We start from the raw sequence: 24644 nt of genomic DNA on the forward strand, positions 1-24644 counted from the left end.
TCTATCTTTATCTTTTTGGCTCAAATCATTCATCTTTAATCCAAATCTCCAATCTTCCTCAGAAATCTGCAATTAACACCAAATTTGGGAATAAAATACTCTTATTCAAATAAAGATCATACAAAATGTAAAAAGGTATAAATTCATAAATTAGGGATTATTTTATATGTAAATTAGCAATAAATCCTCATAAGTGCCTATATTTTAATATGAAATATTACTGAAATTAGACACTTATTAGCTATCTATATAAAAAGTTTTGATATAATTTAAATTTCAAATTAATAAGCATAATTCATCAATTCTCATATGATTTCTCAAACCATCAAGTGTCTATTACATTCATAAAATTCATCTTTCATATGTCAGACTTTTACTGACTCACAACACATAGACACTTGACTCTACTTCTGGAAGACTCGTGTATTGAAATTAGCATTCAGAGACCTGCACCTGTCATACTACTGCTGTGAAACCCACACAGCCATGCACATAATTATCTCAATATCTCATCATCTTCATATGACAGGGTAAATCCATTTGTGCTCTGATCAGTTCTTTCAAACCTCAGAATCAGCCAAATGGACCTCCTTCGACTCTCACCAACTGAATAACTTCATCTATTTGATTCCATTATATCAGTAGAGTCAGGATCGTCTCATTCACAGGACACTCACAAATCAATACACCCTAATAACAATCTCAACATGGTATTTCCTTTCCAGAAAATACTACGTCTTGATCACACTTTAACCTCATTACATACATCATTTAACATATCAATGCACCACTCAATCACTTCATATATATAAACTTTCTAAACAATCCAAATATATCTCAAACTTTACTTAAAACACATAATTAATTCCAAATATATGCTCTTTAAAACAATCATCATCTGAAATCACACAACACTTCTCATCAAACATCTAACTTAAGTAATTCAACCAAAATATTCAAAAAGAATAGTTCAACTCATTTATATTATCATTCAAACACTTTCAATTCTCAATCACAAACAATTTCAACAAATTATTCCCATAACAGATTCAAAATCAACCATTCCAGTCAATATATTACTTTACTCTTCAAGAGAGACAATCCTGCAAGCAAAAACAATTAGAATTGGTGACCACGTCACCTCCACATCCAGAATCTTCTAACCTAGGGTTTTATTGAAAATAATAAGACTAGCTTCCCTTACCTGAACTTTAATTGATGCTCACTAAGAGCTCCAAACCTACCCAAAAGCTTAAAGGTAATTAACCTGCACCACAGAGTCCTAATCAAAATCTAACTATATAACTAGGACCTTGAGTTAATAGAGATTAACCCTAAAGCTAAAAGAGTCACATGTAAAACTCATGTAGACAACCTATCAAGTTCAAAATTTGACTCAAAGAAAAGGGCCAAAAATGAACTTACTCTATTTAGGATTTTGATCGGGCAATCTTGTAGAGTTCATTGGCAGGAGTTCAATGGCAGACTCCGATCGTCAAACTGATAACTGAGGATGTCAGAATCATATAGAGAAGGAGAGGAAAGGAAAAGGGTACGAAAATAAACTTACTCTATCATATATTTTGATCGGGTAGTCTTGTAGTCTTTGCTGCCAGGAGTCTGATCGATGAACGAGGAGGTCAGAATCTTAGAGAAAAGGGAGAGAAAGGAAAAGGGAAACTTTTAGAGAGATGGTGGTTATTTTAAAATGAAACCGGAATAACTGAATTTTCTATTTATATGTCATTTTCATTTTAATAATAAAATATTCAGGTATCATTTAAAATATATCACTTCTACTCTAAGGTTATTTTATAGATCCTTACAACATGAGTTTAAACTAAAGTCAAACCTAACTCAAAGTAAAAGGAGCCAAAATGAACTTACTCTATATGATATTTTGATCGGGTAGTTTTGTAGAGTTCACTGTCAGGAGTTCAATGACGGATTCCGATCGTTGATCTGATGAGCTATGAGGTTAAAATCTTAGAGAGAAGGCAGAAGAAAGGAAACAAAAAAGGTTTTTAGAGAGATGGTGGTTTTTTAAAAATGATACCTAAATAATTGAATTTCTATTTATATATAGTCTGTTCACTTTAATAATAAAATATTAAGGTATCATTTTAATTGTACCATTTATACTCTAAGACTAATCTTCTCGGTCCTTACAATATAAGGCATCAATGGGGAAAACCCAAATGTTGAAAACTAAAATATTATGTGATGATAAGTTAGATAATTTAGGATTTATTCATAGAGAATCATTTCATTGGTATAATAGGTTTCCATCTAGTCTGTTCTTAGAATTCTTTATTAATAGGTATAGTCTACCTATGTATTGTTTTTGTTAACATATGAGTTTTGGTCTACTCCTTCCATATAGTTGTATTTTTTTTTAATAATACTTTTTTCATGTGATGACAAATGATTATTGTTACTTGAGGTGTTAGTCTAGCTGAGATGTCAAGTAGCATAATGATGCCTAACATGAAAACTTTTTATAAAAAAAAATTAAAATATTATTTATATATTTTTATTATAATAATAAAACTTTAATTATTATTAATAATAAAGCCTAATTTTTTAATCCATTTTAATTGTACCACTTGTACTCTAAGACTAATTTTCTCAGTCCTTACAATATAAGACATCAATGGGGAAAACCCAAATGTTGAAAACAAAAGAAGAACTACGTTAGTTTTAAATTTAAATAAAATTTATAAAATTAAAAAAGTAAGCTTTATTATTAATAATAATTAGAATTTTATTATTATAATAAAAATATATAAATAATATTTTAGTTTTTGAAAATATTAATATTTATTGATATAATATGTTCAAAAATTAAAATTAAAAGTTAGATTAGAACAAAAAGTTTAATTCTAAAAATGAGAATATATTAAAAGTTTTTAGTTTTGTCTTTGTTTGATTGGATTATATTTAACAAGCCTCCCAAAGGACTAAGAAAACAAGTTTATGATGCTCACACCTAAGCAATGTGTGAGACTATATTGAGTGTACTAAAACAAACTCTCAGTTGAGGGTTAAGGAAATGAGTTTTTGATATCCACATATAATATCAATGTTTCGACCTCAAGTTCGTTGTTAGAGTCAATCATCACATCTAAGGTATTGTCTGCTTTGAAATTTGGAGTTCCGTCATGAGTTTTATCCTTAAAAACGTATAGGAGGATTAAAGGAAAAATATATCTATAAATTGTCATTGATCTCGACTTTTAAATATGTAGGACTATATTGAATTACCAGAACAATAATTTTATTTTTTAAGGAGGAAAAAAGAGGATAGATGAAAATATTCGTTATCATATATCATTTTAGAGTTTCTTTATTTTCCATGAGTTTAGTCTAGTCTTCATTATTGTTTTCGTTTTTGATTTATGTAATGACACATATTTTCTAGTCTGAGTTTTAATAGAAAAAAAAATAATGAAAGGGTAATAAAAAAAAGTATCAAAGAAATTTTATTAAAAAAATTTATATCTCGTCTTTGTTGAAAGAAAGGGGAGGAAGGAGCGCAAAGTTCTAACCTACTTGAAATTACAATTCTAAATTATATTATTTATTTTCTATCTCATAAGATAATGATAAATGTGTATTTATAAAAAAAATTAACATATAATATAATGAGATATTTATAAATTATAATTAAAATAAAATTTTAATAATTAAACTAATTTTAAAGCTTTCAAAATAAAAGCTTAAAAAATATTTATTTTTATACTTAATTTATGTGATTTTATCGATAACAACAATATGGGACACAATCAAATCGCATCATATTACAATAAGTAAATTTATTAATTTAACAGCGAAATTATATTTTATGAAATATATTCAATTTATAAATTTAACGCAATTAAAAGTTAATCGACTTTTATAATTATACTTTATTCAAATTTATGATGCATCGTTTTAAATATAAGTAATATTCAAAGACAATCCGTATTCAATGTCATGTCTATATATGTATACCATGTATAATTTATATACACAATCATCGTGATAATATTACATGATTCAACAATTAGTTGATAAAATTTATCCATAATAAAATGTATTAAAAATACCATTTCACTAAATTTTGCCTCTGGTTTCTTTTAGATCTATTTATAAATATTCATAGAACTGAATATTTGTTTATTTTCCCGTAGGAATAGCAGCAGCAACTTTTGTTTGTTATTATTACTTTGAGAAAACTTAGCTTTTCAACAGCACTTTCCATTAAAACAATTCCATTTCATTCCTTAATAAAACCAACATTTATCGTCGAAAGTTAGATCTGTAGCAGCTGAAAAGAAATGTATGATTATATTTTTTTTAATTATCTTAGAAATCAGGTTAAAATATTTATAATTGAATTGGCTGTGAATTGTAATTTTTTCAATAGACTTTGTCTGTTACGCTGATAGTAACTTGATAGTAATGAATTATGAAACTTTTACTTTAGCTTTTGATTTTATAAAATATCACTCCGTTTAATTCATAAATTTTTAGTTTGTTTAATTTTTTGTGGAAAAGATAATTTTGGTTGTCTTTTTCGATCAAAAGAAGGGCCGTCATGTACTGATGTGAACTCTCCATCTCGCTTACACTGTGCTTGATTTTTCAAGTCTTTGGCTGATTTAATGCCTTCTTTTATATAACCATAACTGCAAATTTCATCATTCCAAACCTCATATCAATACAGTAAAACTCGAGATACATGTCCAAAGTATTTACATACACAAATAGATATTTTTGTACAACGACAATGCAAAGGTTTCAACCACCTTTTTTATTGTGCTACTTACATGTTTCATGATTTATATACAGTTGAACTATTTGCAACATGGGAGACACTTGTATCACAATCAGTTTGAAACTATATGATCCTGAGGAAAATTCTGGAAAATAGGTGAATTCCTCTGTCTCTAGAATCTTTCAAAGTTCTGTTCAAACTTCCATCTTTTCTTGCAGAAGAGGTATCTTCTCGTCCAAGGAATCTGAGCTATCGTCACACCTTGTCTCTTCTTCATTTCCTTTGATTTGTCCATACATTACTGTATAATACCCCATTCCAAGTATACTTGTTGCTATCACACTGCACATTTTGTTTAAAAATATTATATAGGAGACATAAAGACAAATTCAGTGTACCAAATTTTTCATACTTGTATAAAAAAATATCCATCGGGGGTCAACAAATGAAGGAGAATTTAAACCAAGTACCTTCCATAATGAAGGCTGTTAGAAAAGAAGCAAACTGCAAAAGTAGCGGCAAAGGCAATACCAAAGGGTTTGAAAAGTGGCACATAAAGTGAACCCTTCGTGCGAGTTAACCATACTTGAATATTTGGACGAATCACACCTCCAACTAGTGCCTGTTACATATATTTCTCATCACCACATTTATTTAATTATGCATATCAATGAGATTCAACTATATGCACTGTTGATACTCACAGTTAGAACAATGAGAATAAGATCCTTGTTACGTTTTATCTTCCAAGCTTGTATGTCCCTCTCAACAATACACGATACTGTTGCACTGAGGATCATTCCAATTAAGCTAGAATAAGAAATCACCTTCATTGGTTGTGGATATTGCTCTAGAGTTTCTTTCTATCAGGGTGAAAAGAAAGGAATAAACTTGAATGAGCACAAGTATTCATTCAGAGGGAAAATACGATTTTAAGAATAGAAGGGAAAAAACATTAAAAGGGTATAAGAAAGAAAAGAAGTATACCTGGATGAAGTTGGAGATTGAAAGTGAGAAGGAAGATGCAGCAAGCAAAGCGCCACCAAGAAGCCAAAACTCAGGTGTTGAGGAGAAGAGAAAGAGTTGCTTAGTTTGTCTAAGGTGGTGAGAAGAAGGTCTTACAAGTGGTCCCTTGTAGAATTCAGCTAGCACTGCTCCCATTACTGATACCAAGACACCGATCACTTGGACTTGAATACTAGGCCTTCTCAGATTCAATTCTGTCTTCCTGATATAAACAGTATAAACTAAATACATTTACACCAAACTCTTGAAAAATAATTCACAATTTTAATTTCAATTTCTTTAGATTTACAAATAGTATCTTAAATTTAAGCACATTGTTAAAGATTAGATAATATTTTTTACTTACACTCAGATTTCATTTTTTAAATATAAAACAGTATTAATATAATTCTGTGATTTAAAATCTATATGTGTGTGTGTTAGTTATTATAATTTAGTACTCTTTAATTTTAAATTTACCATTTTGGTCTTTTTATTTTTTTCTATAATTTTAATTTTCAGATTTTAAAAAGTTTACAATTTTAGTTCAATTATCAATTTTGTACATGTTTATTTTTTTAATTTAATTAATTAAATCAATCCTTGGTAGCATCTTAAATGAATATGATAAATTTGAGGGTTCAATTAAACTGAAATTAAAAAATTAAACATTCTTGGAATTAAGAATTGGATACAAATTATATATTTTAAAAAAATTGTGAACGAAAATTTAAAAAAGCATAAAATGATGAAAAACAGGGATCAGATCTGGAAGAGAGAAAATTAAAATATGTTTCATTTCACCTTCTCTAGTAAAATATTTGGATGCATCACAATAGATGGCAAAAATGAAGAGATAATACAAACAGAGAAATGAGTGAGTTTTGATGATGAGAAACCTGAGAATGAGAGAGAGCAGAAAATTGAACGTTGGGACCAAGTGGCTCATGGCACACACAAGTATTGGTGAACTATAGCTTAGACCCAAGAATAAAAAGGCCTGAGTCATGGTTACCCTGCAAAATCCATTAATGTAAATGAATGTTACAAATATGAATAGTACTGTTGTGCTAAATAAGAATCTTCAGCACTTGATAATTAACAAGTAGGGTAACAAGAGAGAGAGAGAGAGAGAGTATGTATGTGTATATACCCTATTAAACCAAGGAACAAGAATCGCATGAACAAGGAGAAAGTAAAAGTTAGCCGATCCTTTCTGTGTAGAAGAGAGAATACTGAAGATCAGAACCAAAACAAAACCTCCATGCAAGAAACTTCACGAGGTAGCTAGCTAGCAACACAAGGAGAAAGAAAAGAGGAAGAGAAGGACCTGTTCTCTTGTTGTGACAAAAAGGAACAAGGGAACAGTATTATGGTGGCCAAAGCATTGGTATACACTATGAACACAAACGGGCTCATTCCATTAGTTATTGCAGTCTTTGCAAAAATGGTGAGTCCTATGGTCCAACCTTCCATAATCACCATGATTATGAATGGCAGCACCTCAGACATCTTAGTCTTAGCCTCCATTGAATTTTCCTTGTTGTGTTCTTAGTCAGAGAGTGATGATATGTTAATGGAGATACAAAAAGAGAATAGAAGTTTCTTCCTTATATATTTATAGGTATAGAGAGGGAGGAAGTTTGAGTATGTGGTATATATGGATCTTGTCTTGGTCTGTGTGAGCCCCAAGTAGGAGCTTGTGCAAGCAGCACCAAGAAACCCACTTACCCTGTGTGTATAGCTGGAATTGAGAAACTTGTTTTTGCTGCTATTATAAGAAGCAAAGGTGGAGGAAGAAAGGAGATGGGACCCTGCAAGTTGCAACCCTTCAGAAAAAGGGGAAGCTACTTTGGAGGTGAAGTTGCAACTCGAGTGTCCCAAATTCTTAAACAAGGGACCAAAGATGACGTGTGAGGGAGTTTTTAATGATTTGAGTTATTTTCTTCTTGGTAGATCTTGTGCACTTGTTCTCTGTTAATTTGTCCTCTTTTTTCTTTATCTTATTTTGGCATCATTAATGTAAACCAAGGGCAAAAAAACAGTTGTTTATATGTAGTGTTGTTTATCAGTCTTTGGCTTAGTGCAGTTGATCTTGTGGAGTTAATTAACCATGGTATAATATATAAATAATTGGGACCAATAAGAAGAAGCTTTATAGTATGGTTGGGAATGCATTGGTGGCAGACATCAATTGTGGCCCTACCACTAGAGGATATTTATTGCTAAGCTACCTATTTATCGATAAATGGAGAAAGATTCAATTAGAATCTGAATAAAATATTATTCTGTGGAATATTTTATTTTCTGAATCTTTGCAGTGTGGTCAAGTTTGTGGGACCCTGTACCTCGTATGAGTGAGGTGACATGTTTACCCCAATTAAACGTTTTTTTTTTAATTCCAAACTACACTCATGAGTTCATAAAAAGAAAATTACTTTTGACTCCTACAAATTTACTCTCACTTCACTTTAATGATATAACAATATACATTATGATTTTATATTAAAAAATAAATGAATGTTTTGTCTTTGATATCAAATAAGTGTATTTTATCTTTTAATGGTGTCAAAATATCATATTATTTACCGAATTGCACTTTTTTATCAAAGGTGAGAATAAAAGCTGTGTTTTTTACTCCAGTAAGAAATTAGTTGGAATTCGACTTTTTAGAAACGAATTCTAGTCTAGTTTTTGTTTTGGTTTCGGGTTCAAGAAAAATAGAAAATTATATTAATATGTATGATTAATATAAATATTAAATGAATAATATAAATTAACAACATAAAATTTAAATTTATATTACAACAATTAAATGATTAAATTTATCATTGTTAATGTTGAAACTTGAAAATAATTAAAATTTAGTATCATTATTTATTAAAATTTAGTACTAAATTAATGATATTTTGTTAAATCTTTTATTAACTTAAATATATTATTATTATTAAACTTTAACTTTAAATATTTTTTCAAAGAATATCTAAAGTTATTTATATTAATTTAGTTTATTAAAAGGGTACTTTTTTTATTAAACATAATTTAAAATATTAAATTTAAATTATTAAAATAAAATACAAATATCATTAATTAAGATGATAACAATAATGAAAAATGATATTTAAAATGTAAAAAACACAAAGAAATATCACTTGTTTCTCTTGTTTGTTTCAGTAACTGGAGTTATTTTGAGTCATAGAAATACATTTTTAACGGTAGTCATACATAAATTTTGTACCAAAAAAAATTAATATTGTCTTACAAACTTTTTGGAAAAAAAAATGGTATAAAATCTTTTCTCTTAAACTAAGATTTAGTCATATTAGCATAAACTTTTATTTGAACAAAGTTGTGAACAAGCTTCGATTCAATAACTCCAAGAGAATGACAGTACTATAATTTCGTGACATCTTTTTAAAGTCGACAATCTAATGTTCATATCACAGTTTACTAAAGATCAGTATATGTGGAAGTTTGTTGTTATTTTTTCTTGGTTGAAAATATGCGAATGTGGTATCAAAATCATTTTTATTGTTGAAGATTATATGTGGTCATCAAAATAAAGGGTTCCGTCGATGAAATTGTTAATGTTTTATGATATGGTGCTATATATTAACACCCAGTGAAAACATACACTTCATACCATAATAAATTAATATTTTCTTTTTAATTTAAAAGTATTATTATATTATTATAAACAGTATAAAATATATATTTTTTATTTATGGTGTCAACAAAACTTTTCTCTTTATGATAAGTTTGTCTATGTTGTTGTCATGGTTAATAATATTGGTATAGGAAAAGAAAGTTGTTATAAGAAGCAAAATGCAAATAGACGTGTGAGTAAGCAATTGTCATAAACATCTATTTATAGGTTAATTGGAAAGATATAGATCACTGAATTTGTCAATGCAATTATGGCCATTTATTTGGTGTTTTAGCATATAATAAATTTGGGTTTGAAACACTGTGTTAAAGGAAATTATGTATAAAATTCTTACTGGATGACAACTAACATCATATATGACGGATTTTGAATTCTTGATGAGTAAATAATAATGTCACATAAAATTGTGTAATTAATATGTTTTAATCTAAATTGTGTAATTGATATGTTTTAATCAATGTCATAAGCACCATTTTAAACAATGAGAACATACCAGAAACACAGAGTTGGAGATAGAGACTTGTCATTTTTAAACACACAAGATAAAATAACTTCTAAAAGTGACTACATGATTACAATTATTCATGTCTACTATAAAATTGTAGGTAAAACACTTCAAAATCATAACCAAAAATCATAACCAAAGTAAAAAAACTCATTAAGTACTTGACTTTGACTTTGGTCAAATAAGTGCAAGATTTCTAGTGGGCGAAACAATTAATTAAAAGAGATACAACCAATACAAACTTTTAGAGTAAGAATAGACAAATGTGATATAAGTGTGGAAAGTTTCATCACACCATGCTTACACGTATTTATTGATTGCAAACATATTCACATAGTTCGAAGATGTATATAAATTATATAATAAAATTTTGAAGGCATAGAAAAATTATTTGGATAACTAAGACTCGAAGATTATTGGTCACCGTACAATATGCTATAAATCTATATCCCAATACACAAAATGAAAAAGAAAATCTTGGATCATCTTAAATTAAGTATAATTAGAATCAAAATGTACATGGTTGTTAAAATATTATTTTTATTATCACACCAGAAACAAGTGTCTTCAGTTACTTATGTCAACTTTAAATAATTAAATAATTGATGTATTTCATATTTTTCATGTATTATTATCCATAATTTAAAATAATATTTTTTGAACTTTGTGTGTACTATTTACGAGATTATGTATAGATATTATAGACCAAAGCATGGTAATGTTATATTTAATGAAATAAATCATGTAAATAAGAAGTGGTGATGATAGTAATTAGCCTTGCCAAAATTTGTAGATAACCTATACAAAATACAATTTATTAATAGTATCAATCAAACCTTTAAATTAATAATAATAAATTTATCTGTAATAATATTTTTAAAACTAACACTAATTTTACATATTTAATAATATAAATAAATTAACCTTAATGCTAATAATAATAAAATTTTAAAATGTTTCAATTAATAAAAATAAAAATACTATTTTTTTAATTTAAATATAAATTTAAAATCTCAATTTGTATTCAAAGTATTATTTTTTATTCTTAAAATTAAATTTTACGCTTTTAATTTTATATAAAATAAATTTAAAACAATAACAAATTGAAAACATTTTTTTTTTGTTTCTAAAAATGAATTAAAAAAAATAATTTCAAACATCAATACTTTTAAATTAAATGTTTCTATTTACTTTACAAATTTATTTTAATCATAATAATAATTTTATATAATCTTTTAATGTATTAACAACAAATTTATGTAAAATAAATAAATGTATTAATATATTAAAATTAAATAAATAAAAAATAATTAATTTATTAATTCATGAATAAAAATATACTAATAAATTTATTATTAATATTAAATAAACTAAATTAAAGTTTTTAAATTATTTTCCATTTTAAAAATAATAAATGCATTTTAAAATATTATCATTTTATTAAAAACTAGTTTAAAATAAATTTATTTAAAATGCATTATCTTACAATTTTAATTGTTTTTGTTAAAAACCGTTCTTTTATATAAAAAAGAGCAAATACCTGGTTGAAATTCTATTCTTGAAGAGCCCAATTTTGATTGGTTTGCAGTGGACATACAATTAGGGGTGGAATGTGGGTTTGTTCGCCGGCGCATAGCCATGTTATGAGTTTGGCTCATAAAATATGGATTTGGCTCATAAGAGATAATTTGCGAGTGTGTGGATCAGTTCGTATTAAATTTTTTTTTTTTAAATTAAAATTTTATTAATTATAAAAAAATCCTATTTTTATTATTGAAAAATTAAAATTTTATTTGTGTTTCAATCCGTTAAATTAAGATAAAACTACAAATTCAAGTATGAGGATTGTTGGAATTTTTAATTAAAAATAATTAAAATTTTGTTTTACATCTATTTTTTTTTATATATGTATGTAAATATATAAAAGTATCTTATCAAAGTTTTGCTACAAAATATTTTAATGAAAAAGACTAATTTTTTAACTATCCTATTGAAATCTCTTCTTTATATTATCTTTTTATTAACAAATTTTATATATAAGACTTTACTTAAAACTAAATTTACTGTCACTCTTAATACTAACTCCTTTAAATGATTAAAATAAAACATTCATTTTTTTTAAATAAAATAAAGGTCACTCTACAATAATGGATGAATGAAGTATGATTTTTTAATTTTATTTTTTATTTATGCAGGCCAGCGGCCAACCCGCCCTGCCCCGTTGTTAACCCGCATGAGGTACGGGTTACGCAGGACGGACCAAAGCAAGTCAACGAACTAGCTTAGTGAGTGTGCCCCGCACTTTTTGGTAGCTGACTACAGGCCGGTCCGCATCTTCCCTAACAAAAACAAGGTTCCATAAACCACAATTATGATTTTCATTTTCTAGTAACTAAGTTAGAGACTATTCTAGAAACTAAAAAAAGATGGTTTCTAAATTAGTTTTTTTTATTGTTAAATAGTTTATAAAATTAGTATCTAATTAGCTACCAAAGTTTTAACTACTAATTATTTAAATTCTAAATTTGGTAGCAAAAATCTTGGTCGCTAATTAGATACCAATTTAGAAACTATTTAACAATAATAGAAACTAATTTAGAAATCAAATTTTTTTAATCTAGTCACTATAGTAACTAATTATTTTTTGTCTCTTCTATTTCATGATTTTCGTGTAGTAGTTATAGAAGATTTTGTTTAACTCACGCTTTATATGATTCAAACTTTCTCGCATGGAAAACTTTCAACAAAATACAAGAGTGATTAAAATTATTAAATTCCTAAATTATATTTCGAATGACTAAATTTTATTAATTTTTTAAAACATAAAAATTATCATACTGCTACACTATATTACTAGTATATTTTTATCAAACGTGGAATATCATAATAAGAATTTTCCTATATCCAATACTGTATACGTGTGTTGCAGCAAAATAATTAATATCGGTGACTTAAAGTCTCTAATATCACTGATGGCTATAAAACTAATAAATTAATAGCTAAAAAATAAGATATGAGTAAAGAAGAACAATATAAAAATAAATAAAAAAATTTAGTAACATTTATGTTTTATATAAATGAAGAAAACAATAAGATGCTCTCTCATTTTTCTTTTAAGTAGATTAAACAAATATTAAAAGAAAAGAGGACTTTAAGAGATAATTCTAATGGTACATCACTCCTTCCTTTTAAAAGTTGAGTGAAAATTGTTAATAACAACTAATAAATGGAGAATTTTTTTTATTTAACAAATAATGAATAAATTTAAAATATTTTAGGAATGCTTCCATCTATTACAACTAACGTTATGATTCCTGCATAACTCAACAAAAATAACATCAAGCAAAAAAATATCCTAATAAATATCAGCAGATCTTTAAAAAGTCATACAAAACACCTATAATATTATTGATTACATAGATGTGCCTAGAGCTTGTTAATTAGTTCTACCAAGAACCTATGAAGCTCGGATACCGTTAAAAAGGTGTCGTCGGTGTTTTTGATACACAGCAGACACGGACACGCAGCGGAAGCGTGACCGACACGGTGTTAGACGTTTTTTATTGGGTCGGAAACGACCCTTTTCTGGATACGTCGGAGGAGACATGTTTCTCTCCTTGAACACGTCAGAAAAGCTAGAAAAAAAAACGTTGTTCAATGTTTTAAAGACCTCTTCTTTTCCACACTAAATCTCACATAAATATGATAAAATCTCAAACAAAATATTAAAATCTTCAAAAAAGTAAAAGTTAAACATTATGTTTTTCTTGATTTTTTTTCATATAACAAAATATATTACTACATTTAAATTTATATATAGTCGTGTCCCGTGTCCTATAATTTTCAGTTTAACCGTATCTTTGTATCCGTGTTTGTGTCGTATCCATACCTGGGCTTCTTAGCCAAGAACACAATTCTAAACACAAAGAAACAAAGTTGTTATGAGCCTAAGACTAAAAAAAAGAAATATTTCAAAAAAACTCAGTTATAAGTTCCAAATAAGAGGTAGAACTGTTAGCTAGGTATTCTACATTACATTTTCTTTAATCCCTTTCAAGTCCTAGCTTGCTCCCAACCTCCACAAAAAATGTTTAGCATAACATTACCTTGTTTATATTAGTTCTAAACATTAAACATATCAACTTGAGCTTGTTTAGCATATAGATCACCCTCACTTGCTTTAAACTCCACATAGCCTAGAGTAATTTCATATGCAGCCATTACTTTGGTGGTTGGTTCCATCATTATTGACACAGAGCTAAGGGATCATAGTATTGCATTATCCAAAAGTAAACCACACTTTAGAATTCCAATGCCACATAAAACTAGCATGTAGTACCCTCCATGAGTAAATGCTTAGCTATTGTGTAAAAAATCCTGTCGTGTAAAAAATGTCCTCAGCATCTATCTGACATCATTAAAAACTGTTATATCTATGATCTCATATAATGCTGACAATAACAATCCATAACTCTTTCCATACATTATTTTGTTTTTTATCTAGCTTAAAATAGTGAAATTACAAAAAAAATATTCAAATGAGAGTTGTGTGAAACATATTGGATTCCAATCCAACCATTACACAAATTCCAAACTGTAGATGCAACATTACACGTAAAAAAGAGATGTTCAACAGTTTCCTTCTGCTCTAAACAGAGCTTAGCAAAGTATCTAAATTTATTCCCTTTCTAACTAGGCTTGTTCTCGTAGTCACTTTCTCCACGGTAATCCTCCAAGTCAACCCAAGTGCATTTGACATTGCTTTAGTAGCCCAAAATAGTTGAAAAAAATCAGCATTATTTCTACTATTACTATTTTGCAGATGGAGTTGACTCCTAAAAAAGTGTCATAAAGATTGAGTTAACCAACCTTGAAGTTAATGTATATTCTCGCTACTTAAAGAAAAAAAAATAGAGTTAACATATGAGAGAGATTATATATGGAGGGTGTGGAAAGAAGGAAAAGAAGGAAAAGAAGAAAAAGAAGAGAAGTCTCTTAAATTGGGAGGAACAAGTTCTCTCTAAAAGAAAATAAATGACAATTCACTTCATGTATTTGAAGCTTAGCTTCTTTAGTACACATGTGGTTTCATGGGTTACACTTCCATATCTCATGCCATTTGTTTCCAAATAGAAAAAAATATATAATAAAAGATGAGTTCGAAAGTTCGACATTAGATAAAATTAAATAGATTAATAATATATAAGTATTTTTTTTATCCGCAAGTAAAAGCATTTCTAAAAATGTATATTACTATTTTAGATTGAATGTGATGTTTTGGCCTTTCTATAGTTTATTTATACTAAATCTTGACATGACAAAAGTTTGGTGGATAATGAAAACATAACTGTAGATTAAGGTAAAGACAAGATTTATGCGCATAATAAAAGTATTAAGGCACTATAGTTAAAGATGGAATTCCATACACTACATTTCTTTTTTGGTTCAGAGACTGTATGTTTAGGTCACATTTTAGTCTCTCTTTTTTATTAGAAAAACAACCTTAACTAGTCGGATACCACCATTTTGGCCAAATGATATGAGGTGGGTCCCTGAAAGATGGTCATGGTGGGTGGGTGGGCCCTCGGTGGAGGTCCACCGGCATCTATGGTGGTTGCTAGCAAATTGCTGACATAAACAGAAGTGGCGTACATATTTATTTATAGAACATGAACAAGTAAAAATTAATTCTGAAGATGAAGAAATAAAAACTTATAGTAAAAAGGATAAAACTTTAATTCATCTTGTTCCGTCCAATGTATGTCTCACCGGTGTCCTTTCCAATTAGAACAATAATAATTTTATCTTGTTCATCAGTGTAATAAATTATTTTATCAAATGTCACTATATAAGTTATTATGATAAAATGTCTTGTTTTAATTGCACAAAACAATATAAAAAATATTTACTTCTGCCATTATTTTATAATAATAATTTAATAGTTTTCATTTAAATTAAGAAGAATATTTGATTTTTTTTTATTTTTAATATAACTTTAAGTAAGTTATCTATTATATTTTTTAATTTTAATATACATTTATATATAATTTTATTTCTCTATGTTATTATGACTATTTTTTTCATGTTAATTATTTCAAGATATAATCAAATAAAAATATGCTATCTTAAGTTTAAAAAAAATAACAAATAAAATAAATATTTTTTTTATTAAGAAATGACAATTTAAAAGAAAGCAATGAAATATATAGATATATAAGTTTTAAAAAGAAACCACTAAAATCTTATTGAATGAATTTAGAACCAGTTTGACTAATTGAACAATACTAAATGAAACAAGGAAATTAATGTGACTGTTGACAAGTTTTTTTTATTTATTTTTACATCAGCTATTAATCAAGGTTCAATCCTACAGGCAAACTATAATTTACTAGGAAAGATCTTATAATCTTATACTCATGTTAAATTTATGAATTGTTCAATGGGTGATTCATCCCTAGTCCAAAAATATTTTATCACCATGGAAGATATAAGATCAGTAATAAATCAATCAGTATCTATTATAAGGCATATTCTAGTTGCGTCCAAAGTTTAAAAAAACTACTAATTTAAACATAAAAAACAACTATTTAACATAAATATTAGATGACAACTTAATTTAAAATTAAATGCGCCAATTATTAAGTAATTTAATATTATTTATGGCACTGATCACTCACCACCAATATTAATAGATGTAGCAGAAGAAAAGATGCATTTCTCTTATGGTTCGTCTTTTTATCTTGATAAGGGCTTTGTAAAACTATTGTATTTCGAATAAAAGCATCTTTTGTACACTTTATCTTTGGAATATTAAGTCTATTTTTTTGAAAATTTCTTTTAGCTTTTGATTTTATAATAATATCATGCACTTAAATTTATAATTTTTAGTTTGTCTAATGATGATTTTGGCTGTCTTTTTCAACCAAAAAGTCTGGTTCTCATTTGAAGAGTTCATCACCCTTATACTGTGCATGTTTTGGCTGTTTTGTGAATTTCTTTTATATAACCTCGATGGGAAATTTGAATGACTGGACAAGAAATATGTGGGTCACGTACAGCAATGCAGTAGCCATGGATATACATGTTATATACACAGAAAATTTTGTACAACGAAGATATTATAATTAAAAGTCTCAAATTCCACCTTTTTTGTTTTGCATACTTACATGTTTCATGTTATATATATAGCTGGAAAGTTCTATCACGATCGGTTTGAAACGATATGGTATGGAGGAAGTTCTGGTAAATAGATGAATTCCTCTACCATTTCTTTCGAACTTTTATTCACACGAAAGAGAGAAAAAATTATGATGATGATAATAACTGTTCAAACTTCCATCTTTTCTTGCAGAAGAGGTATCTTGTCCAAAGAATCAGAGCTATCGTCACCGCTTGTCTCGTCTTCATTTCCTTTGATTTGTCCATATATCACTGTATAATATCCCATTCCAAGTAAAGTTGCTCCTATCACACTGCAAAAAAAAAATCAAATAAAAACAAATTACGTATAAAGGAGAGATAAAGACAAATCAAGTGAACCAAAAGTCTTGTGCATAATTAATTACTTCAGAAAAGAAAAGACGTATAAAAATCTCCATCTGGGGTGAAGAGAATTCAAGTACCTTCCATAATGAAGACTGTTAGAGAAGAAGCAAAGTCCAAAAGTAGTGGCGAAGGCAATACCAAAGGGCTTGAACAGTGACACATAGAGTGGACCCTTCAGGCTAGTTAACCATACTTGAATATTTGGACGAATCACACCTCCAACTAGTGCCTGTTACATATATTTCTCATCAACACATTTATTTAATTATGCATATCAATGAGATTCAACTATATGTACTGTTGATACTCACAGTTAGAACAATGAGAATAAGATCCTTGTTACGTTTTATCTTCCAAGTATTTATGTCCCTCTCAACAAAACACGACACTGTTGCACTGAGGATCGTTCCAATTAAGCTAGAATAAGAAATCACCTTCATTGGTTCTGGATATAGCTGGAGGGTTTCTTTCTAGCAGGGTGAAAAGTAAATTAAGAACAACCTTGAATTAATTACCATGAAGATTCATTCAAAAGGGAAATATTTTAAGAACAGAAAAAAGTATGAAAAGGGGTTTGAAAATTAAAAGAGAAGGTGCATACTTGGATAACGTTGGAAAGTGAAAGAGAGAAAAAAGCTGTAGCAAGCAAAGCGCCACCAAGAAGCCAAAACTCTGGTGTTGAGGAGAAGACAAGAAGTTGTTTAGTTTGTAGAAGGTGGTGAGAAGAGGGTCTTATAAGTGGTCCCTTCCAGAACTCAGCTAACACTGCTCCCATTATTGATACCAGGATACCAATTACTTGGACTTGGATACCAGGGCTTCTCAAATTCAACTCTGTCTTCCTGAAATAAAACTCAATCATTTATTATAAGTTTAGTTATACACTTCACATCATACTTTTCATCTCTTAAACATATATATGTGTATTTTTTTAGTATCCATCCTTCAAGTATATGATCAAAAGCTATATTATTATTAGATTTTAAAATTTTGTTCATTATATATATTTATTATCAACTAAATTGAATTCACGATAAACATAACTTTTGGAATATTTTCATAAAACTTAATAAATTATTCACACAGTTTTATTTATTTGATTATAGTATACATTTGGTTGAATATATGATTTTTTTTACTAAACTTATTTCATTTAAGTATAAATTAATTTTAATTTATGAGAAAAAATAATTTATTTTTTCTTGTATAATATTAATTGAAAAAAAATATTAAATTTACTCATAGTAATGATAATTGGATATATAAACTGTTTTCTGTGTTTATAGTTCTCATTTCTTATATTAAAAAAATGAAATAATAATCTTTCTTGTGCAAGATTATTAACGAGTAAGTTGGAATAAAAGTTCACATCCAAATTTTATTTTACATTCGTAGAAATGATCTAAAGCCGTTTTGATACCCATTAACGTTTTACTTTTTAAAAATTATACATGTATTATTTTTTTATATATATACAATTTTACAAGTTACTAATAAAGTTATATCGCATAAATCTTTTGATACACCCTGTTACATGGCAAATGTGCAATATGATCGAAATGAAGAGGTGTATAAACAATCAAGTCACTGAAAGTTTTTGAGGATACCTGAGAATGAGAGAGAGAAGAAAGTTAAACGTTGGAATCAAGAGGCCCATGGCACACACAAGAATTGGCGAACTATAAGTTAGACCCAGGAATAAAAAGCTCTGAGCCATGCTTATCCTGCAAAATCCATCAATGTAAAATCATGAATACTGTAACCAATAAATGCACATATGAGGTATTCGAAGGACATAAAAAATGCATAAAAGTTTAATTCAATTATTCAAGAACCCTCAAGAGAGAGAAATGCATGTATACCCTATAAAACCAAGGAACAAGAATCGCTTGAACAAAGAGAAAGTAAACGTTGGCAGCTCCTTTCTGTGCAAAAAAGAGAACATTGAAGATCAGAACCAAAACAAATCTTCCATGCAAACAACTTTGTGCATGTTGCTAGCAACTTGAGTCTTAAGGAAAAAGAAAAAGATCTAGGAAGAGAGAGACCTGTCCTCCTTGTGTGATAAAAAGGAACAAGGGAACAGTATTATAGTGGCCAAAGCATTGGTATACACTATGAACACCAATGGGCTCATTCCATTAGTGATTGCAGTTTTTGCAAAAATGGTGAGTCCTATGGTCCAACCTTCCATAATCACCATGATTATGAATGGCAGCACCTCAGACATCTCAGTCCTACCCTCCATTTGAATTTTCTTGTGTTCTCACTTAGAGAGTGATATATGTGAGTGGTGGTATATAAAGCTCTTCCTTTCTTATTAATAACTAAAGGTGCTTTATATATGCACACCCTAAGTAGGAGCTTGAGCTCCAAGAACAACCTCTCTTACCCTCTTATATTGAGTTGGTGTTGAAAAGCTTGCTTTCTCTTCCTAATATATATAAGAAGCAAAGAGAGAGGAATAGAAGACATGGGGCCATGCAAGTATAACCCTTCACAAAATGGGGAAGCTACTTTGGAGGAGAAGTTGCAACTCGTGTGTCCCAAATTCTTAAACAAAGGACCAAAGCTGACGTCCCAAGTAGCTTGAAATCATTTATTTTTTATTTATTTTGGGTAGATCTTGTGCTCATATTTCCGTTCATTATTTGTCCTCTCTTCTTTTTGTCTTAATTTCACATTTTCTCTTCGAACCAAAGGTTAAAAAACACTTTTATATGTACAAATGATCTGGCTTGTTTATGTAGTTTTTAACCATGGTATAATACATGAATAATTCTGGACCAATAAGGGAAAGCTTTCTTGTATGGTTTGGAATGTATTAGTGGTATACATCTTTTATGGCCCTACCATTGAGAATATTTAATATCGCCTGCATATAAACCTGCACGTTTTTATGTAATTATGAAATATTCAATTAGCATCTCAATGTTACTGCGTCCAATAAAATAACAATTGAATATATTAAATGGTTAATCTTATTTTATATGTAACACTATAAATAAAAATATTTTAATGGATATAAATTTGTTTTTATAAAGTTAAGTTATGTTTAAAGTTTACGGTTTAATATGGTATTAGAGTTTATCTAGTGAGAGTTTGTTGACCTATTAGGCTACCTACTATTTGAAGATCACTATAAATATATAGTCTCACGCATTAGTTTGAGGGCATCAACATGAGGTGTATATTGTCAATCTCACATCGATTAGAGATAAAAACATTTTATAGTATATAAGTGAATGAAAAAATCCACTTTTAAATAACATATATATACCTTAGACTTTAGAGTATAAAGTTAATTAATTGGACCATTTTGATTTTGTGTATTAGCCCCCTCAAACTGAAAAATTAATATCAATCATTCCCATTGGAAGAAATGGATCTAAATGGTGCAATGATCAAATGTTTTGTGTAAATGTCAGCAAATTGTTGTGTTGAAGAGAAATGTATGAGATGAATAAGTCCTTGGTTGAGCTTTTCTTGAACAATGTGGTAGTCTAACTTGATATGTTTTGTGTATTCATGAAAGTTGAGATTATGAGCAATATGAATTGCGAGATGATTATCGTAGAAGAGTGACACATGTGAGGACTCAACAAGTTGTAGATCTTGTAGCAAATAAGAAAACCATTGTATTTCACATATTGTTTTTGCAAGTGTTTGATACTCAACTTCACATGAGGATCTTATCGTAGTAATTTGCTTATTGGATCATCATGATTAGAGAGGAACCAATGTTTAGGAAATACTAATTATGAGATTTGAAACAATTGAAATTATCATTCTTGCTAAGTGATTAGGGTCACATTGGGAAGAGTGTCTAATAACATGATTTGTGATCTAACCCCTGAATATTGATCATTCAACCCTCTCAAGAATCTAACCACCTAATTTTTGTTTTGTTCTTCTTCAATGTTCTTGATTGTGCTGGATAAACATTTGGGGTTGCACATACAAACAGGGAGAGGATTCAAAACATCTAATTCGTCCCATAGAGATTTCAAGAAGTGTAGCATTTTGAGACAAAATTGTCATATTGCCTTTGATTGAAGATTTCTTCTTGAATTTGTGATATTCTAAAGTGTGAGAAAATATCTTACCAAGTTCCTTCCACACATTTGAAGTCTTCTCACGCTAGAGAATGACTGTACAATCTCCATGCTCATTGATTTTATCAGCCAACTGAGAACCAACATGTTCCCTCGTTCTCGAAAAGGAAAAACTGCATGGTTTTTTGGTGGTTTTGCCAATGTGCCATCTACAAACCCTAATTTGTTCTTCATTGACAAGCTCATCCTCGTCGCACTAGACCAATTGTGATAGTTCTTGTTAGTGAATAGTGACAACACAAGAACGGTAGATGAACTTTCATTCAAATGGATGTATAGAGAATTTGATGCATTACATGCATCTGTAAAATATAGGAATATGTCATTTCATCAGTCATTGAAATGTGCACGAGAACTCATTAATAGTATTTTGATATCATAACAAAATAATAATTGAAACTTAAATATATTAAATAATCAATCTTCTTCATTATTATGAAAAACCAATAGAGAATTACATATATATATATATACTTTAGAAATGGAAAATAAGTAACAAAATTACTATCAATGTAACAACTACCAAGACAGAATAATCTAATAGTTAAAAACAAGCAAGTAACTCACTAGTTGAAAAGGAAAAACTAATATGAACTAATTTAACTATTTTACTAATTTCACCTTGTGTATTAGAGTGGAATATTTTATGAATCTTTGCACACTTTTGTCAAATGAATCAAACTCCACCAGGTTGTCGTCAAGACTCATGCTTGGTGGTGGGCCTGTTGGCCAAGCCTGACAGAGTCAATACAGTGTTGGGAGAAACCACCAAACTGAGCCCATAACATTGTTACTGTTGCTCCTTCAGAATGTGAAAGGTTGCTATGAGGAGAGGGCTGAACTTCTTCCCTTTTATTCTTTCATTTAAATTCCTTTCATATACAAGAGCCCCTCACAAAAAGCTTTTATACAATAATATCCACAATGTGCTACCACTAACTCTCTTTTTTTAATTTTATTTTATAAAAGTGGTCAATGATAAAATAGGGTTGACAGAGGCAACTTAGTGAAAATTTAAATAAAATAAGGATATCTATTTGCTTTGCTACTAACAGCAATGGATAAGTGCTTATATCATTTCATTCTGTAAGGTGGACCAAAACATATAAAGAAAAAAGTTTGACATCTTTTTTAAGCGACATTGTCACAAAATTAATAAGGGTGTTTATTGATCAATTTAGATTTAGAAGAAAATAAAATCAAAGTCAATTAATTTTCATGAGTATATTAATTGTATTTAATACTATATAAATGTGTTTTTTTTAAATATAATTTTATAAAAAAAATCACATATGTTTCTATTATTAAAAAATGTCATTAGTATATTTAATTGTAATAGACTTCTACAAACAAAATGATAGCAAAATTTATAAAAAAAAAATATTATAAGATAAAATTCCCATAATAAGTAATAATAGGAAAAATACATATTCATAGTTTAACTTGGGTGTTCAAAATATTTGTAAATTATAAATTCAATGCTGAAATTAATTAACATTGAATTGGATCAAATTATATTTTATGAATTTAAAAATATAAACTAATTTAATTTAAACTATCAATTTGATTGAATGGATCCAAATCTGTTAACATCCTACTAGAGCATTCACATAATCACATTTTGTTTGGTTAAATTAGTAGAGTAAACATACAAGCTTAAGATAAACAGACCATTTATATAAATTTACTTAATATGAATTAATATATGTTTAGTATCAAATTGACATTTAAAGGGAAAAATGACTTTTCTTTGCTTCCTCATTCCAAGTTAGAACTCATCATCGTATACGACCTTTAATAATTTTAAATAAAAAAATTGGGAAGTTTCTTTCGCTTGAAATGGAAAAGCCAAAAATAAAAAACTATCACTTTGGCGTTTTTAAAATATTGGGCTGAATGATGTATAAGGTCGGTGTATTTATAAAATATAACACAATGTCTTAGTTTGTTATTCAATCAATTAATTAATTATACTGAAGCGATATTGTAATAATATACTTACACTCAATATTTCTTCATTTAGACATACTATCAAAGAACTAATTTAAGGACACTTTTAACATAGTAGTTATGTATTCTCTTTATTTTTTTTCATAATAATAATAATTAAAATTTGGAATGCCAATCTAACTGAAATGTCAATTTTCATAATAATATTTAACATGATTTTTTTTTTTTAAAAAAGACAGGTATAATATTTGAAACAGATAAATAAAACAGGTATAATTATTGACTGATTTTGTTCAACCAAAATGTTTAACTTTATAAGCACTCCTAACTTTCTGGTCATTCACCAAAAAGCAAATGGCATATTATACCCACCTTCCCCAAATTCAATAACTGTACACCTAAGCAAGCACTCTTTCTTCAATATATATTGACCAATGTCAACACAACTGATATATCAGAAGGAGTTTACTCTTTTAATACAACGAACTTCATTCATTAAAGTCAAAATGATAGGAACTACATTGAGAGCATGATGAAAAATGGATCATCATTTTGCATTCTAAATGAAAGTCAATGTGTATGAATATCAACAAAGTCAATAAGTGCTCTTAGAAACCGTATGACTATGGCCTCGGCTTGTTTTAAAGTTGGAAAATCAATTTTGCATTTCAATATTAGCAAACATTCCAACATAAATTTATAGTATAGATTAATGACACGAATTGTTCAAACCTAATCTTACCAATTAATTCCATCAGGTAGCATAGGAGCGCAGAAGAGAACAAAAGCTAAAGCGTGTGTATTTGTGTAGTATATTCTCATATAGTAATGCACCTTTTCTTCAAGTTCCTACCTATGATTCCTGAATAGAACTCTTATGACGGGGACGGGAGAGGAGAGAAAAGTTCAGAGTGGTTCAATTGAAAGGAAATAAAAGTCAATTCTCTTTCTAGACCATAAACAAGGGGGGTCTGCTTCTACAATGGGAAATGAGTGTATTTGCTCCACGAACTATTTTGAAGAATACAGATACTTTAGTTTTTCAGAAATAGTTGAGAAATGTGTTTAAATTGTTCAGATATTTATCACTTTTCCTAC

The 24644-nt window shown here is 28.5% G+C and overlaps 2 protein-coding genes across 2 annotated transcripts; both read right to left on the reverse strand.

The window, feature by feature from the left end:
* Positions 1-4618: 4618 nt before the first annotated feature.
* LOC137822825 (WAT1-related protein At1g70260-like) lies at positions 4619-7624 on the reverse strand. The gene is made up of 7 exons (XM_068627827.1): positions 7095-7624; positions 6918-6980; positions 6664-6780; positions 5747-5987; positions 5464-5622; positions 5230-5381; positions 4619-5101 (listed from the first exon to the last, which is right to left on the reverse strand). The coding sequence occupies exons 1-7, from the start codon at positions 7292-7294 to the stop codon at positions 4954-4956; spliced, it is 1080 nt and encodes a 359-aa protein (XP_068483928.1). The 5' UTR covers positions 7295-7624; the 3' UTR covers positions 4619-4953.
* Positions 7625-16989: 9365 nt separating this feature from the next.
* LOC137820270 (WAT1-related protein At1g70260-like) lies at positions 16990-19895 on the reverse strand. The gene is made up of 7 exons (XM_068624250.1): positions 19530-19895; positions 19344-19406; positions 19089-19205; positions 18083-18323; positions 17793-17951; positions 17559-17710; positions 16990-17408 (listed from the first exon to the last, which is right to left on the reverse strand). Exons 1-7 carry the CDS (start codon positions 19727-19729, stop codon positions 17264-17266), a joined length of 1077 nt encoding a protein of 358 aa, XP_068480351.1. The 5' UTR covers positions 19730-19895; the 3' UTR covers positions 16990-17263.
* Between the last annotated feature and the right edge of the window lie 4749 nt (positions 19896-24644).

The sequence above is a fragment of the Phaseolus vulgaris genome, chromosome 9 (genome assembly GCF_000499845.2).
Source record: "Phaseolus vulgaris cultivar G19833 chromosome 9, P. vulgaris v2.0, whole genome shotgun sequence".
Classification (NCBI taxonomy): Eukaryota; Viridiplantae; Streptophyta; class Magnoliopsida; order Fabales; family Fabaceae; genus Phaseolus; species Phaseolus vulgaris.

What these genes read in the sequence shown, in the direction of transcription:
- LOC137820270 (XM_068624250.1), bottom strand. Translation starts at nt 19,729, where the DNA reads ATGGAGGGTAGGACTGAGATGTCTGAGGTGCTGCCATTCATAATCATG. An exon ending in CTTCTCTCTCTCATTCTCAG is followed by an intron (nt 18,324 to 19,088) that starts GTATCCTCAAAA and finishes GTTTTATTTCAG; the next exon opens with GAAGACAGAGTTGAATTTGA. An exon ending in TTATTCTCATTGTTCTAACT is followed by an intron (nt 17,711 to 17,792) that starts GTGAGTATCAAC and finishes TATATGTAACAG; the next exon opens with GCACTAGTTGGAGGTGTGAT.
- LOC137822825 (XM_068627827.1), bottom strand. Translation starts at nt 7,294, where the DNA reads ATGGAGGCTAAGACTAAGATGTCTGAGGTGCTGCCATTCATAATCATG. An exon ending in TTGTTCCTTGGTTTAATAGG is followed by an intron (nt 6,781 to 6,917) that starts GTATATACACAT and finishes TGGATTTTGCAG; the next exon opens with GGTAACCATGACTCAGGCCT. An exon ending in CTGCTCTCTCTCATTCTCAG is followed by an intron (nt 5,988 to 6,663) that starts GTTTCTCATCAT and finishes TGTTTATATCAG; the next exon opens with GAAGACAGAATTGAATCTGA.